This window comes from Epinephelus lanceolatus, chromosome 7 (genome assembly GCF_041903045.1).
Source record: "Epinephelus lanceolatus isolate andai-2023 chromosome 7, ASM4190304v1, whole genome shotgun sequence".
Lineage (NCBI taxonomy): Eukaryota > Metazoa > Chordata > Actinopteri > Perciformes > Serranidae > Epinephelus > Epinephelus lanceolatus.
Window position 1 is genome coordinate 47,537,200 of NC_135740.1, and position 17,940 is coordinate 47,555,139.

The 17,940-nt window shown below is 44.8% G+C and overlaps 1 protein-coding gene across 1 annotated transcript in view; it reads left to right on the forward strand.

Moving 5' to 3' along the window:
- Positions 1-17,940, forward strand: part of fat2 (FAT atypical cadherin 2) — a 125,372-nt gene that overhangs the window by 99,339 nt on the left and 8,093 nt on the right. The window contains exons 24-28 of the mRNA XM_033619522.2: positions 4,297-4,750; positions 7,595-7,748; positions 11,733-11,832; positions 11,940-12,088; positions 12,578-12,858. Of these exons, the coding sequence (XP_033475413.2) occupies positions 4,297-4,750; positions 7,595-7,748; positions 11,733-11,832; positions 11,940-12,088; positions 12,578-12,858 (1,138 nt within the window). The remainder of the gene's footprint in view (positions 1-4,296; positions 4,751-7,594; positions 7,749-11,732; positions 11,833-11,939; positions 12,089-12,577; positions 12,859-17,940) is intronic.

The following is a 17,940-nucleotide window of genomic DNA, read 5'->3' on the forward strand; positions in this document are numbered from 1 at the left end:
CTTTTATCTCTCTACAAGGACGGAGCTGCAGCCTGGCATGATAATTACATCATCGACTCATTGTACGATATACAGACGTGACCTCGATCATGATTTACTGACCTCCATGTTGTCTGTTACATGTTTGTTTGTTTACATCAGAGTGTCTCCAACACTTTCACCAACATGATGTCAGAATAAACAGCAAGTTTTTTCCTGACTGTTAGCCACCTTATACTCAGCCCCCGTCATGCCCTGCGTGAATTATGGCCGCGACTTCCAGCGCTGATCTAGAACTGGCATTTTTCAGATGCTAACAGTTAGCTAACAGTATGCTAATCCTCTTCTCCAGAGCAAAATGGAATAAAAAAAACACCTCCCGTACACCTCAGACAAGATCATGTGATCATACCTCTGTTTTCTCTGACAGCCGTCTCAAAGCACTGATTGTTTTCCTTTTTATCCAAGTGCGTTAGCGATCAGCTTGCGTTGCTACATTAACGTATTGCTAAACGTGAAGTTTACCAGCTAACGCTCCGCTCGTCAACAACTCTCTGTACTTCTGATCTGTAACGCTGACAGGAAGTGACCACCATGAGACGGCGTATCATCTCTAGTCAACGACTCTCTGTGCTTCTGATCCGTAACGCTGACAGGAAGTGACCACCATGAGACGGCGTATCATCTCTGGTCAACGACTCTCTGTGCTTCTGATCCGTAACGCTGACAGGAAGTGACCGCCATGAGACGGCGTATCATCTCTGGTCAACGACTCTCTGTGCTTCTGATCTGTAACGCTGACAGGAAGTGACCGCCATGAGACGGCGTATCATCTCTAGTCAACGACTCTCTGTGCTTCTGATCTGTAACGCTGACAGGAAGTGACCGCCATGAGACGGCGTATCATCTCTGGTCAACGACTCTCTGTGCTTCTGATCTGTAACGTCGACAGGAAGTGACCACCATGAGACGGCGTATCATCTCTGGTCAACGACTCTCTGTGCTTCTGATCTGTAACGCTGACAGGAAGTGACCACCATGAGACGGCGTATCATCTCTGGTCAACAACTCTCTGTGCTTCTGATCTGTAACGTTGACAGGAAGTGACCACCATGAGACGGCGTATCATCTCTAGTCAACGACTCTCTGTGCTTCTGATCTGTAACGCTGACAGGAAGTGACCGCCATGAGACGGCGTATCATCTCTAGCCAACAACTCTCTGTGCTTCTGATCTGATTTGCAGCTCCAACAGCTGCATCGTCAACTTCGTAAATCCACCAGCAAACTGACATAGACTTTTCTTTAGGACCTGTCTTAAGAACAAATTAAAGAAAAAACTTTCATCAGTATATTATTGTCTTAATGTCAGTGTCATTAAATGGTCTCAAGATGACTATAATCCTGAGAAGGAGCTCAGTGTCGACAGGACTCAAACATAAACCTGCTCAGTGTCACAGCTTCAACACCACACTAACTGGTTTTACATCCACATGTTATAATGGGACCAGTCCTCTCGTGGTCCTGTTTCCAGTTGGGTGCTGATGAGTTGATAGTGATACCTGAGGTGAAAGAGATTTGTCATCAGGTGGACGTGTTGTCAGAGGGTCCTGTACCTCTGACTGCTTACATGAGACGCTTCCTGGCAGTGCTGCACATCAGAGACGGTACAGCTTCATGTGAATATTAGATTTACAGGATTTCTGCATCAGTGTGACGGAGTCAGTGATTCGTTCACTGGATCAGACAAATACTAGATGCTCCCCAAAAATGAATGACTCCAGTTAAAGCAGCCAACAGTGCGCGCAGACACGAGGCCGCACTCTACATTTGAAACCAGTCATGTGCAGCCACAGCCGTAGAAGCTTCTCTAATGTAATAATATCATGTCACCAACTTCATTATGTTTCCCAACAAACGAGTGAGCGCTCTCAGTGAAGCTTCCATCACTGCAGCGCTGCCTCCTGCATGCTCTCTTCCTGTGTGTGCACGTGCATCACATGCACGCAGAGCACAGCAGCCATTGTTGCATATTGGATTTTGCCAGCAGTGTTGTAGCTCCCCGCAGGCAGCTCACAGCATGTCAGTGATTTATGGAGCCGTGCAGCAGTGATGCTGTGGAGCTTCAGTCCCTGTGGAGTTTGACTCGACACTGCGCCGTGCTGATACTGTAAAACCATGAGTGCATCAAACTGCTATCTCTCTTCAAACGCACCCCCCCCCCCCCGCAGCACCAGGAGGACGCCCTGCGGCACCAGGAGGACGCCCTGCGGCACCTGGAGGACACCTGCAGCACCTGGAGGACACCTGCAGCACCAGGAGGACGCCCTGCGGCACCTGGAGGACACCTGCAGCACCTGGAGGACACCTGCAGCACCAGGAGGACGCCCTGTGGCACCTGGAGGACGCCCTGCGGCACCTGGAGGACACCTGCAGCACCTGGAGGACACCTGCAGCACCAGGAGGACGCCCTGTGGCACCTGGAGGACATCTGCAGCACCTGGAGGACGCCCTGCAGCACCTGGAGGACATCTGCAGCACCTGGAGGACGCCCTGCAGCACCTGGAGGACATCTGCGGCACCTGGAGGATGCCCTGCAGCACCTGGAGGACATCTGCAGCACCTGGAGGATGCCCTGCGGCACCTGGAGGACGCCCTGCAGCACCTGGAGGACATCTGCGGCACCTGGAGGACGCCTTGCAGCACCTGGAGGACATCTGCAGCACCTGGAGGACGCCCTGCGGCACCTGGAGGATGCCCTGCGGCACCTGGAGGATGCCCTGCAGCACCTGGGGGACGCCCTGTGGCACCTTGAGGACGCCCTGCGGCAGAGCTCCACAGCCAAATCAAAGCTCCAAGAAAGAAAAAAAAACGTGTAAAACAAAGAGAGGAAAGCTCATCGTCCTGCATCAATTAAAGGAGCAGATCAATAATGCATCACAGCCTTTAGTGCTCGACGGGGTTGATGCTTCGCCATTTGCAAAATCCACACTCCATCTGTATATTTAATGGGATCAGAAACACAGAGCTGTGGTTACATAAAGAAAACATGAACTGATAAAAAAGCTGCTGGCTTGTTAGTTTGTGGGAACGCTGAGCGAGCAGAAACGTTAAGAGGCGCCGCTGATGTTGATGAAACACTGAATAAATGTGTGTTCACTGCGTGCTGTTGTTCGGGGGCAACACGGAGAGCCGACAGGAGAAACAGGATTTATCTGTAACACTAAAGACACAGAGACACAGAGGAGTTTGTTTCTTCAACGCCTGCAGTGGAACATTAGAGTTACTGTAGCTGCTGAGCGCCGAGAGCTGCTCTGACTTTATCAGTTATATCAACTGTTTTAATGACTTAAAGGCTCCTTAGTTTAAATTAAATCATCTGTACTCATCAGCAGGCTGCACGTCCAGGAGCAGAGGGTTTAAACATGTACTTATTTCACTTAAAGCTCCATTTTTCTACAGTAGCCTAGAACGGACAAACCAAACACTGGCTCTAAATAGGGACACTCGTGTGTTTTAATGTTGGTCATCATCATCCTCACTGTGACCTCGTCACATGTCCACGTTTGGTCATGGACTTTCCACGTCCACATATGGCGTCCAAGGTACCCTGGGTGTGTTGGTTGTTGACGTTCTGGGACGCCGTGTCAACTTCAGCCTGTTACATGCATTGTCTGTTTTCAAAATACACTTCTGTTTTCACAGGAAATGTACAGTTTGCATACAGTCTCTTTCAAAATAAAAGCACACACGTGGTTACGTTTAGCCGACACACACACGTGGTTACTTTTGGCCGACACACACACGTGGTTACGTTTAGCCGACACACACACGTGGTTACTTTTGGCCGACAAACACACGTGGTTACGTTTAGCCGACACACACACGTGGTTTAATCTTCTGGGTGAAAGTCGGTTGTTGTTGGTAGATTCTTGGTCAAAGGTCAGTGTGACCTCATGAAACATGTTTTTTGGCCATAACTCAAGAACTCATACATCAATTCTGACAAAACTTGACACAAATGTCTAACGGGATAAAATAATGAAGGTCATATTTTAACATCTGAGGAACAGAACATTACGTGAACAGTAGTTGTCGTCAGGTCCCTCAGACCTGCTGACATCCTGTGAGCTCAGTGTGGTAGAGACTCTGTTAACAGTGAGGATTAATGTTGAGCCTCCTCAGAGCCGACAGGAGCTCCGTCCATCTTATCTGTCTCCACGTTAGGTCACAGCTTGAACGGGGACGTGTTGTTTCTTGTGGTGAAATAAAGTTTGGTTTCTTATCTTAACTTCCTGCCTCTTGTGTTTTGTCCTCAGGTGGCGGATGGAGAGCTGCAGTTCAGGTACCGCTGTGGAAGCTCCGCCCCTTCTTCCTTACCTGTCACATCTGACCTGGTGTCAGACGGCAGGTGGCACAGCGTCCTGCTGGAGGTCAACTCCAGCGGCCTCAGACTGACCCTGGACCAGCAGCACCCGGCCTCCGTCCCCCTCAGCGTGCCGTGCAGGATGCTGCGCTCCCATGGTGCTTTGCTCTTCGCTTCTCTGACTCAGGACTCTGCTCCAGACGTCCGCCAGCATCCACACAATTTCATCGGCTGCCTCGAGGGGCTGGAGCTCAACAGGGAGCCAATCAGAGTGGGTGACGCGGCGGAGTGGGCGGGGCCGGGGAGCAGGAGGGTGTTTGGGGTGTACCAGTGCTGCAGCAGGGCGGGCGCCTGCGACACCAACCCCTGTGAGAACAACGGCGTCTGTGAGGAAGACGCCAGCGGAGGTGAGAGCACTGAAGCTTCACGTCTCTGAGAACTTTGTGTTCCTACGTAATGTTAAATTATTATGATCAGATAAGTGACAGGATGTTGAAAGTTAGAAAAACCTCAGGTGTGATTTATGACAAGTTGAGCTTAAAAAGTGAAGCTGCTTCATCAGCAAACAGTGTGTCATCCAGACATTTTAAATTCTGATTGGTGCACGGATTTTAATTGATGTCACCTTTCTCACAACTAAGTCCCGCCCACTTCAAACCAACAATAAAAGGTCGAACAAAAACACAACTAGAGGAATCACTCGTGGAAAAACAAAGCCGTTCCAACTTTGTGTCATCACAGTGTCCCAAGTTAGATTTCAGGGTTTGGTCGCATGTCATCGCCTCTGCTCCCTCCTCATGTCTCCAGGGCCAATGCCAATGTCGTCCAGGGCTGGGCGATAAAATGACTGTGTGCGATATATCAATATGTCTTCAAGCAAGATATAAATTTAGACACCGTTTATATCGATATAGAGTCAAGTTGCGTCACATAACGCACACCAGTGCAGCTCCGCCCCCTCGCTCACAGTTTGTCCATCAGCACTCAGACACACAGAGCTGCTCCTCTGTCCGTTAGTCTGCAGACAGGAAGTATTGTCTGGTCCTTTTTACTCTCAGATAAACGCACAATAACAGCTGTCTTATTCTTAAAAAAGGAGATGGAGGAAATTTCTCAGGTCCACAGCTGCAGATCAGTGACGTCAGCTTTTTATTATTACACAAAGAAAGAAGTAGAAAGTTTTGTGGCATTAAATATTCTGTAAAGTAGTTGAATGTGCCGTTCACCCTCTCAGCCAGGGACGAGCCACAGCTCAGCCATGACAGATTAGTTTGGCCTGAAATCCTTATCAGAGTGGCGGCTCTTCATGTGTCTGCTTGCTTATTGCCGTTTTAGGTTGTCATTAATTGGCCGAATGCATCAGCTCTTGTCAAAACACAAAAGATAAAAAATTGGTGTCAGAGAAGCTGAGACGTCTTTTTCTGTTTCACAAAGAGGAAGTCTGGAGGCTTTACTGAGAGCAGCAGCTGATAAGGACACCTGCAGTTTAACAGCAGCTTTACAATGAAATGATTCTGAGAGAGCGAGAGAGAGAGAGAGAGAGAGAGAGAGCGAGGGAGAGAGAGAGAGAGAGAGAGAGAGCGAGGGAGAGAGCGAGGAGCTGCTGTGTTCCTCTGTGTCTGTGGGTCTGAGACAGATACACATCTCTGTGCTTTGGAGGAACCGTGTAAACAAAAGAACCCTGAAGCTGTTATCACCGAGCGGCCGCCTGCTCCTGTTCCTGAACCTGTCGGGTCACTGAGCTGCATCATTCCTGATTCTCCCTCTGTGGACTCGGGACACGAGGTTACAGCCTGGTATTACTTTTCTCTGGACCTTATTCATCATCACGTCAAATCACATTTCAGTTATGCTTCAGGCACAAATTCAGGGTGAGATGTGGAACAACAAATAAATATTATTTCCCCAAAGATCCTCTCAGGTCGAGGAAATGTAATCAGGCAGGGCGGCTGTGGATGTTTCTGTGCTCTAACTGCAGAATATAAAGTTGTTTCACTGAGACTCAAAGTCTGCTCGTGGCCTGAGACTCTGAGAGTGACTGACTCTAACAGAGCAGAGACGGCAGAGTTGAACTCATCTCTTTCCTCTTATAACAGTTTAAGACTCTTCAGGTCTAAAATTATTTATTTCAGTTCAGTCACAAGAAGAAAATGTCGACATCGTACGTTTCTGCAAAGCACGTGTTACATTTCTACATCTCATATGTTTCATCTCAGTGTTTGTAAAGTGACGTAGTACCTGAGCTGACTGTCATCAGGAGGTGGAGGGGATGGTGGATGGTGAGACACGGAGCTGCAGACACTGTTCAACACCAACAAACAACAACAGCGGTTGTGTTTCAGTGAGTCATGGCTGTTTTTTAGCCTCCAAATGTTGGTGCTTTATTTAGGGAACGCAACTCCTGCACACTGCCCAACTTTTTTATCAACACACCCACCTCTGATTATCCAGCAGGGACTGTGCCACTACAGTTGGGTAAATGAAACCAAAACATGATCTCTTTCATAACTGAGAGGTTTTTGTGCCTGAACATAACCACATGTTGAAGAAGCATTTAGTCGTGATTCGTCTCAAGTACTTTTGTAATCGTGTCACATGACCGGAAGAAACAGAGATAAAGGACTGTGGCATTCACTTTCGCTCAAGAGGTAAAAAACCTTCAACTACCAGAATGCACTGCACTACAGCAGACCAATAAATGCTCCCGACGGTAGGTGATGTGATCTGAGCTTGTCAGTTGGACTCAGCAGCAGCTGGCTGATAACAAATCATCTGTGGCTCAGAGGTAGAGCGGGTCATCCACCACTCGGTCAATGGTTCGATCCCCAGCTCGTCCAGACTGCATGTGGAAGTGAAAGTGAGGTGAGAGGTCAAGGTGTTACTTGACCTGCTTCCTGACAGTGTTTGAATGGTTGGTGCCAAAGCTCATTCTGCTACAGCCTCTGACCAACAGTAATGTCGGCCGAGGACGCAGACGTCCTAACGGTTAAGACAAAAGTGACATGAGGTGATGTTGGCTGTTGATGTGTTGGATGAGTGAAACCTCTTCATGTCATGTTGACTGTTTTTGATCCAGAAGAAGAAGAAAAAGCTTTTAAAGTCAGATTTTTCTCTTTAAATATCAAACGGTCTCTGGCATTGGACGGTCGGAGCGCGTTGACCTTTGCTTTGATTATTACTGCCTGTAGGGGAAACCTGATCATCAGTCGCTCTTGTCTCAAACGTCTGGGTGTGTTTGATTTATTCTGCAGAGCCGCGCTGCAGGTGTGCAGGACTCTTCCACGGCGCCCGCTGCGAGCTGGCTGACAACCCGTGCGCCTCTCAGCCGTGCGCCCACGGCAGGGTGTGTGTGCCAAAGGCTCAGGGCTACATGTGCAACTGCTCTCTGGACGACGCTGACGCACGGTAAACACACACACACACACACACACACAGCCACACACACACACACACACACGTTTTAATAACTCACTTGTCTGATGTTCATTAAAACTCTGTTTCAGAAGCTTTAACATGAGATTAAATCATAAGGTCACTCCTGACTCATAAATCTGTTTCATCATGAAAATAACAAACGTGTTAAAGCTGAAAAAATGATCACAGACAGAAACTCTAAATTTTAAAAAGCAATTTAAAAAAAAAAAAAAAAGGAACAAATGTTTTTTAACAATTTTTTAAAAAAACGTAAATGCCTGTTTGGAGGGTTTCTTTAAAAAAAAAACACACCAAAGTTACACCATTTGTTTAAACCAGTAACTGTAAATTAGATTATTATTATTTTTAATTATTATAATTGATCAAATAATAGTAAAAAAAGTCAGATTAATCAGTGGTAGAGATAATTAGGAGCAGCTGTAACTCCGCCTGTGTCTACTGCGTTCAAACAGCTCACGCAGACACAAAATGCTAATTGGATACACAAAGGTGTCGTCATGACTCCAACAAGGCCAACAATGTACAAACTGCAGCGCAGCCTCATTAAATGCAGCATCACTTACCCTAAAGTACACGCCTGCACGCCTGCACACCGCAGAACCGCAGAACCACGTGTGGCCTTGAATTTGCATGTTTATGTGATAGGACATATAACACACACACACACACACACACACACACACACACACACACACCTCTACGAGCAGCCGCTTATATTCCTCTCACAGTTTCAGCGCTTCACAAAGCGAACAGTCACGTTCAAACAGAATTTCAGCAGCATTTGCATATTCCTGCTTCATTACGGCGGCCTGTGGGACGGCGTGGCTCCTCACGGTATTAACGGCGCTCCATGTTCAGGGCCGGGCTCTGATTAACTGAGTGAATGAAAAATGACCGCCGGTGGATCCTAATTGCAGGAAGTGGGAGTTGGCTGTAAAACACACACAGATAGATGTTTTATCATGCTGAGGCGGGTTTCTGACGCAGTCTGATGATTATCTTCACGTCTGCGTCTCACTGTCATCAGTCGTGCAGCGGACGGCACCAACATGTGTTTATCATGTTCTGTTCATTCTGATTTAATATCACACAAACAACCACCTGCTGCGAATCACGCCTGAACAACACGGAGAAAGTCACATGTCAATATTTTTACCAGATACCTCGATATGGATGTTGTGACCAGTGATTATCCACAGAATATTTACACAATGAGATGTCTGATCAATAATAATCTCTTTACTATGTTTCATGTTACATTGTTTTGTCACCATCTTGCTGCAAAACAAATCTACCTGCGGCTATAAATAAAGTAACCTGAACCTGATCAGTGGTTAGAGGCAAATAATAGAACAGTAACAATAGTCGGTGAGTTCAAGAGATAGCCGTCAGAATCAGGTCAAGATAACAGATATAATCAGATCCAAAATCTGGGACCATATCTACTCTCAGATCATGATTTCATAAATATAATATCAGTGTGTCGCCGTGTAGAGGACCAAAATAAACAACTAAATAACTACAGGAATAGATAAATAAATATGCAAATACAAAAATAAATAAAAGAATAATTAGATGCTGAAATAAATAAATGCAGAGGTTAGATTCACACCTCATTAACATACAAACACATAAATAATACATTTAAGAAATTTCTCTTTTTCTCGTGTTATTTTTTTTTCAGCATTTATTTAGAATTTTATACATTTATTTATCTTTTTCCATTTTTATTTATTTATCATTTTATTTATTTAAACATTTAGTAATTATTTTATTTATTTATTACATTAACTATTTATACATTTGTGTATCTTTTTCCATTGTTATTTATTCATGCCTTTATTTGTTAATACATTTAATTATTTATGCCTGTAGATACCTTCTGCCTTCCTTATACCTGTGTTTATTCATACATTTATTTTGTACATATTTCCTTATACCTGTATTTATTATATATTCATTTGTTGATACTTAAGTCCTTGTTCGTCCTATGTGTGTGTCTCAGCCTTGAGCTGAATGTTCTCAGCACATTAAATTGTCAGCTGACGTCGGTTCAGTCTGACCCTTCATCCTGTATTATTCGTAGGCAGTGACCTCTTGTGGCCGTGGTGATTACGACTGAGTTTAAAAAGCATCAAAATCTGTGTGATGCTTTTTCTGAGTCTTACCACGTAGCTTTGGTGGGTACCTGCTCCCCTAACCCTCTCCATCAGAGTCCTCTGAGGCTGAAACATGAATCCAATCCTGCAGTTCATCTGATGTCCACTAGAGGCTGGCTCCCAGACTGAGTCCGTCCCCACAGACCTCCATGTTAACGTGTAGAAATAAGAAGGTGGTGGATTTTTTTCTCACAGCTGAAATCAGACATGATTCTGGATTCAACAGGGGTGATGGGAATCTGGCACCGTGCCGGATTTCCGGCGTGCGGCGATTGGCGAGGGTAAAAACAAGCAGTTGATGCGGGATGCACGCGTGCGTTGCAGACAGTAGACGGGCTCTGGTAGAAGCGCTTTAAACGGAGACCTCTTGCTCTCAAGCTACAGTATGGCTTTCGCTCCCAACCAGACCAAAGTTAGGCTACTAGCCAATCAGAAGTAGAGCAGGGGCGGGTCTTGGGGGGAGGAACAAACTCGGTTCAGAGCCAACTTCAGATTGTAGTGGTGTGTGTGTGTGTGTGTGGATGACGACCCATTCCTCATGCCTCAACCTGATTCAAAGTTCAGAAGGACAGACGCTCGGCAGTGTTCAGACTGTGGCCAAACTTAAAGCACCAACATGCCGGCTGTGGACTGTGTGAGTGCTCCAGTGCAGAGCAGCAGCTCAGAGGCTTCTACCTCGGCCAGAGAGTAGGGGATAAATCTTCCGGATGATGGCGGGCGCTTCACCGTGGCCCTCCATCTTTCTGGCACAGACATGAGACACGACCCAGAGGAGCAGCTGGCAGAGCTCTGATTGCTAAGAGCTGCTGCAACACTGTCATTTACTTTTACATAACACTGCCTGGTGTTGAGATTTCCGCTCAGTTCCCTGGTGCCGTGTTCCCTTGCTGTGAAACACTGAAAGGATATTCAGCAGTTACAGAGCAAAACACTCGATCCATTATTCTGCTCCTGGACGAGGAGTCTGTTTGGGGAACGAGAGGAAAGTTTTTAGATGAACTGAGTTGTTAAATTCTGTATTTGTCTTTGAGTTGTGATGGACGACTGTTGGTGCCCCTGTTTCAAATATTAGCTGCCCATTAAAAGGCCATTATCACCACCTTTATGATGATTTAATCCTCCCACACACTGTGAGATCTGATCAGTCTTTTAGTGCAGCTACACTCTGCCACATGGATCTGATAAACATCCAGTGTGATGTCAGCAGACTGTACGATGACAAAAAAATGTCGCAAAAAATGTTAACAAAATGTCCAATAAAATGTTTATTAAATGTTCACAAAAAAATGTTGATAAAATGTCAGAAAAAAATGATTAAATTGTCCAAACAAATATTTTAAAAAAGTCCAATAAAATGTAAATGAAATGTCCAAAAATTTTTTAAAAAATGTCTGAAAAAAGTTATCGAAATGTCCAAGAAATGTTCATTAAATGTCAGAAAAAATGTTTTAAGAAAATTGTCCAAAAAAAAATGTTATTTCATAACAGCATTGTGTACGTACAGCATGTGTTCTGTCTGCTGATCAGTATTTTCTCCAAAATCAAAAAATATTTCCACTCTGCTGATTTATTCTCGAGTAAATATCGTTGTCCTCATCGTCTTACTGTCGTCTGCTCGCCGTCTGCCTGCTGCTGTTTGACACAGATTTTCAAAATAAAAGTGTAACGTGGGACGGCCAATAGCTCAGCGGGTAGAGCCCACGTAAAGAGGCTGTGTCCTTGTTTTAATGAATGTCAGCATTTAAAGATAATTAATGATCATTCCTGTCATCCCCAAACCTCCTTTCTCCTGCAGGTGTCACAATCAGATCGAGGTGTGTTCGCCCAATCCGTGTCCCGGAGGCTTTGACTGTAAAGTGACTGACGGCTCGATTCACTGCGACCCGCTGCCTCAGGTCAGTCACACCTACACATGATGCACTCAGATTCTTAGTTTGTCAGGAAAGTGTTGGAATAAATGACCTTTACCCTCCAGATGAACCATGTCCTGTTTATCTGTCAGGTGTCTCCAATGATCGGCTACATGGAGATCATGGAGATCAGCGTCGCCGTGCTCGGCGTTCTCCTCTTGGTCGGCATGTTCGTCTGCATCAGGAAACGTTATGTTCAGAAAAAGAAGAAGAAGCCCGTCTGCGTGCAGGACTCCAACGGGTGAGAGCAAATCTTTGTGTTTCAAAAATAAGGTTCAAGAATATTTTCCATCAGTCCAGGTTCAGGCGCCACAAAGAGTTAAACTCTTCTCCTGCAGCAGCTTCTGTATCGTTATAAAGTCTTTGTGCATACAGTGTAAATCCAGGAGGGATGGAGTCGACTGGCAGGAGAAGAAACTGAAGGAGAGTTTGATTCATCAGAAAGAGAATTTGTTAAATTATTCAGCTGTGAAGTTGAACAGAGACGTCAGGAGGAACTCTTCCTCTGGGGAAGATGTTTAACTTTCAACACGGCAGGCTGAAAATTGATCCGCCGCCCAATTTATGGAACATCCCAAACATGTAGTTAAAGTTGGATTGATCGATCGTTAGCAGCTGGAGGGCAGAGGATGGACACACTGACTCTGTAAAACTTTATCTTCCAACACAACTAAACAAATGCAGTAAACAGAAGTGAATCTGACATTAATATTTTTCTCCTCACGCTCAGATATTTCCAGTCCAGTCTCGCCAAGAGCCTCAAAGCCGACAGCCAGGAAGGAAACCCCATCGAGATGAGCTCGCTGGTCGGTCCCACCAACGACCTCGACCACACGCCCTTCAGGTCGCTCCGCCCGCGCAGCCAGATCATATCGTCAGGAGGCGGGGTTTCCTCTCCAAAGACACAGGGGCCGGTGGTGTGCAGCGTTGCACCGAACCTCCCCGCCAGGCCGCCGTCCAGCTCCGACAATGACTCCATCAGGAAGAACCACTGGGACATGGACTATGAAGGTGTGTGTTCATGTCTGTTTGTCATTACTGTCCCTTTTTACATCGCCTCTTAAAGGCGGGAATTTCATGCCATTATTCCGCCTCTCCGTGCTGTGTAAAAGGTACGATCATGGAACTGGGGGAACAGAGTTGTTTCACCTTTAAGCTGGCAGTGGAGGAAGTGAGGTAGTCTGTATAAACAGGACAGCAGCAAATACTGTTGGTTTCCTCCCAGAACACCCAGTGAGGCAGCTGCTTAATTTTGATCTGCAGAACCCTGTTAGCATTGTTAGCTATGTTCTCACTGTTAGCTCTGTTAGCACCGTTAGCTGTGAAAACGTTGAAAATGACCAATCAGCAGCAGCTCTGGTTTCAAATGTCACATTAATGAAGTGTGACGTCAACGATCTAAGCGTTCTGTGTGACGATTTAAATCCACCCGGTGATTTCAAAGGTCACAACAGGCCGAATGATTCAGTCATTCCACGTCACTGTAAACAGGACGTTAATTGTCGTGCAAAGAGCGGTGCATCATGGGAGAAACGTTGGACTGCCTGTAGAGTCGTGTGTCAACACAGGACACTGATGAAACACTGACAGAGTCTGATCAGACGACAAAACAGAGAAATAACAGAGTGAGTTCTGTGTTTCATCTCTCAGCATGATTTTATTCTTCATCATCATCATCATCATCATAGTCTCTCCTCTGTTCTCTTACACGACTCCATATTCTGATCTCATTCTGTATTCTGGAATACTCTCACTTATTGACCGGCCTCTGAAGTCTCTCTGAATATGTCCCTTTGTTTCCTCTCTCTGCTCGTCTTTTTATCTCTTCCTTCTCTTCACTTCATGCAGGAGTCCCTCGTACGAACACATTTGTATCTGCAAACTGAAATTGATCCAAGTATGAAAAACAGAAAGATTAATTTGATCGGACCAAGGTAATAAATCACAATTAAATTGATCAGTGTGCCTTTAATTGACTTTTTAGATTCTCTCATTTTGTATTTAAAGGGAAACTTTGGTCTTTTCCAACCTGGACACTACGTTCAGCTGTTTGTGTGTCTAAGTGATGAATGGGAACATCAGGATTCATTAAAGGAGAGAGCTGCAGCCAGCAGCAGAAACAGGCAGCAGCCCTGCAGGTGTCTGAGCACCGTCAGTGTCCGTTAGGACGGCTTCCTAAAAATGTTGACCTAATGTTAGTCGACCACAAAGGTCATTAGTCAGCAAGATTTCATTGGTTGCTTAGTCGCAGAAAAAAAAAACCAAACGAACCTGAAACTCTATCAGGAGCTGCACCTTGTCAAAATAAATCCAAACCTATATGACTGGAGCATGTGTGACTTTACTTTGAAAGGACAGACACAGGAAGTGTCCACGCTCAGGAGTCAGGTTAATCTCCAGGGCTGGTACCTGCGGTTATTCCACAGGCTAGTTAATAACATGTCGGGCAGGAAATCCAAAGTGTGGGATCATTTTGAGAAGGTGAAGGACGAACCCAAGGTGATATGTAAACTCATCTTCATTGGTCGACTACAAACATGATTTCGGTCCACTAAGGATCAGGCTCTTATTCTGAGTGTGTGACATCATGATGAAAGGATCCCTACAGAGATAGAGCTTTGTGTTAAAGAGTCAGATCCAGAAATCACCGTCACCAAACCCACCAGACTGCATTTAGATCCACAGTCATGTTAGTGTGTATAGAGGCAGCATGTCGTCACATCTAACTGGTGCATTAAGGGTTAATTTAAACCAAACCAGAGCTGGTGATTGTTGGAACAGTGGGAAGATGAACCAAGATGGTTTCTGTGAGTCTGACTGTGTTTCTGTTGACTCTGAGTGAAGTGTGTTTAATGATGATAAATCTTATTGTCTTATTAACTTGTATACAGTCTGACTGAGTCGCCCCCTGCTGGACATTAGAACAACTACAGGTGTGAAACACTTGAGCACTGACTTTAGGTTACGTCTTTTCTTCAGTCTGAGCTCCAGCATCATTTAATATAGCCACCTCCATAAATCTCTTCATGATGGCTGACAGTTTGATGGGACTCTGTGACTGAATGCTTCATCACCAATCTAATGATGATGATGATGATAGAAGACGAAGGCCCTATACAAGGTTATTTATACTGAGATTAAAACCTTTACTGTTTGACCAGTTCTGGACATGGTGGACTCACATACATGTCAGGTTTGGTCAGAGGTCATAAGCAGATTTAGTATGAGGGTCACAGGACGGTGTGAGAGCTCCGTGTGGAGGATCCAGCTGCCGTCCCCTTTAACAACGAGCCGGATCACAGCTACAGGAATGTGTCCTTTATTCTCTGCGATAAGGTCACGCAGATGAATGACCTGCCAGGCTGGCGTTGCCTGGGGAGCGATGGCATGACGAACGTGTGATCTGCCTCTCTTCATCTGTCTGGAGAACACAGCAGCGCTGCATATTGATCTGATGCATGGGGAAAAAAACACTGCACACAAAAGGAAAATGAGACAGAGGGAGGACGACAGAATAACAAAAGAGGGAAAGAAACGGAGTGATAGGAGAAGGAGAATAAAACAAATAGACCAGAGAGACACAGAGGGAGGGAGAAATGAAGGAAACGAGAAGACGGAGCAGCAGAGGAGGAGGTGACAGAGAAGAGAGAAGGGGAGCGTGAATGGTTTCTTATTATTGCTATTTAAAACATAATCTCTCCAAACATGTAAATGGGTCCTTTTTACGTTTTTACATTTAAAACTACGTCACCAGATTCATCCCTGAGAAGAGGATTTAAAATATTTATACTGATGGTGCACAGTTGCCACAGATATTACATTACAGCCTGTTACATACATTACATTAGACCCTGTTAGGGCCGATGTCACGATTAGTGTTGCTTTCGTCAACGAAAAGTATGACTAAATATCGTCGTCAACGAACCTTTATCACGTGACGAAAACGAAACGAGACGCAACGTAAATGGTGGTCATGTGACGATAACTATAATTAAATATATAATGCAATATTGTTTGTCGAGATTAAATGTGGTTTACAAAATAAAACCTCTGCTAAAATGTCTCTTCATTGTCATTGACCAAAATGAGACGAGACGAAATAACGTTATAATGTTTAGTTGCGTTATTATTATTTTGCAGTATTTCTGTTTCCTAGGCTGTGCGTCGCACTGCACAGACGGATTACAGCTGTGACGATATACAGTACAACTTCACTCGCTCTCATGTGATATTGCATTTATACAACAGTTCAACAACAGCTTAAACAGCAATGCTGAGTAAGGAAATGTTAACAAAAGGTAGCCTAATGAAATAAAAGTATGTTATGTAGCTCCGCGATCCCCCAGTCTGTTGCCAGGCAACGCAGCACACACACCAGGAACTCACAAGCTACTTTGTATTTACATTGATCTGCAGCTGTGTAACTTCGTCCAGTTCGGCTGATGAAACGTTGGCAAACCTGGATGTTGGCACAGCCGGACTCAGCTTCCTCTCTCCCTCATCCTCATCAGTACCTCATCAGATGATCATTGATAATTCCTGACCGTTATCGCTTCATTTTTGCTCCTCTCCAGTTTGTCGAGGTCAGCTGATGTTACACAAACACACCTGGAGGTCTGCACACAAGAGTCCTGGCTTTCCTTTTCCTCGTCCTCTCCTGACGAACACTCAGAATTTAATTCAAATGTAATTTTGGGGAAAATATCCATCTTCATGGTGTAACGCTATAGTGTCAGTTTGTGTCAATGTAGCGAGTGTGACAGCTGGTTAATTAATGGCTGTATTAATATTTATTACACAGCTGTATTAAATGCTGTATTCTGATTGGTCAGTCGCGGCATTCAGAGGTCTGATAATACTGTGTAATGACCGTTGCTATGTAGCCCAGCGTAGTTATTTTCCGGCATATTCACCGGCTCATTATACATTATCCCTTACTTATAACACCTGTGAGCAGAGTGATTTTACTGTTACAAGTCCCAGTGATGTTATACTCTATATCAGCACTCACGGACGGCCTCTCGTCCAATCAAATTACTCGGTTGGAACTAACTGTTGTATAAATAAATATATATTTAGCTCTAATTAGGAGCTAATTTAGAAAAGAAAATTTTGGTTTGGTTATACTATACTAGGTACTTATACTATATTGACTGGGTATAATAGAATTGCATTACTAAAAAGAGACTAAAATACAATTTTCATTGACTAAAACTAGACTAAAATGTCATCAGTTTTTGTCGACTGAAACAAGACGAAAATAGTCATGGATTATTCTGACTAAAATAAGACTAAAATGCTCAGACTTCTAGTTGACTGAAACTTGACTAGACAAAAAAGAGTATTATCGTGACTAAAACTAATAAAAACTAAAATGACGGTTTGACACAAAGACTAGACTAAAACTAAAATTAAAACAGGCCGCCAAAAACAACACTAGTCACGATGACATCATGCTATCAGCTGGAGGTGCAGCTGCCTCTCCCCCACAGGGCTGTAGGCTCCATAGGAGTGTTAAAATGTGTTTGTCTTGTTGTGTTATTGGGAGCCAGAATAGAAGGAGTCATGGCTCAAAACCAGCCGCCACTGCCCGTCAACAAAAACAAAGACAAGTTGTAGTTTGTTGAGGAGGATTCATGTTGACACCATCTTTCATTCATGTCTTTAATTTCTAAACAAATGTTTGATGAAGACTAAAAGCTGAAGGGCGCAGCTGCACTGATGTGAAGATAAACCATGCAGACAGTAACGGATGGCAGCTCTCAGATCAGCTGTTAGCTCTGCTCCAGGTCAAACACTCTTTAAGTTTTTAGAAACGTACAGCAGACTTCACGTTTAAATAATTCTAATCAACAGTCAGTGTTTTAATGTCCTTGAAAAGGCTGCTAAAATCCCAGATTCAGAGAAAAGGACGGGAGGCGTGCGCTGTTAAAGAGCTGCTGAATTTAAATGTTTGTTAAATCTTTACAGTTCAGCAGCGACCGAGCTGAACCCCCCTAATACAGGCGGGGACGTGCACTTGTCTCTGTCTGATTAAATACAGGAGGAGGCTGCAAACATTCATCACCTCACAGGTACAATACAAACACAAAC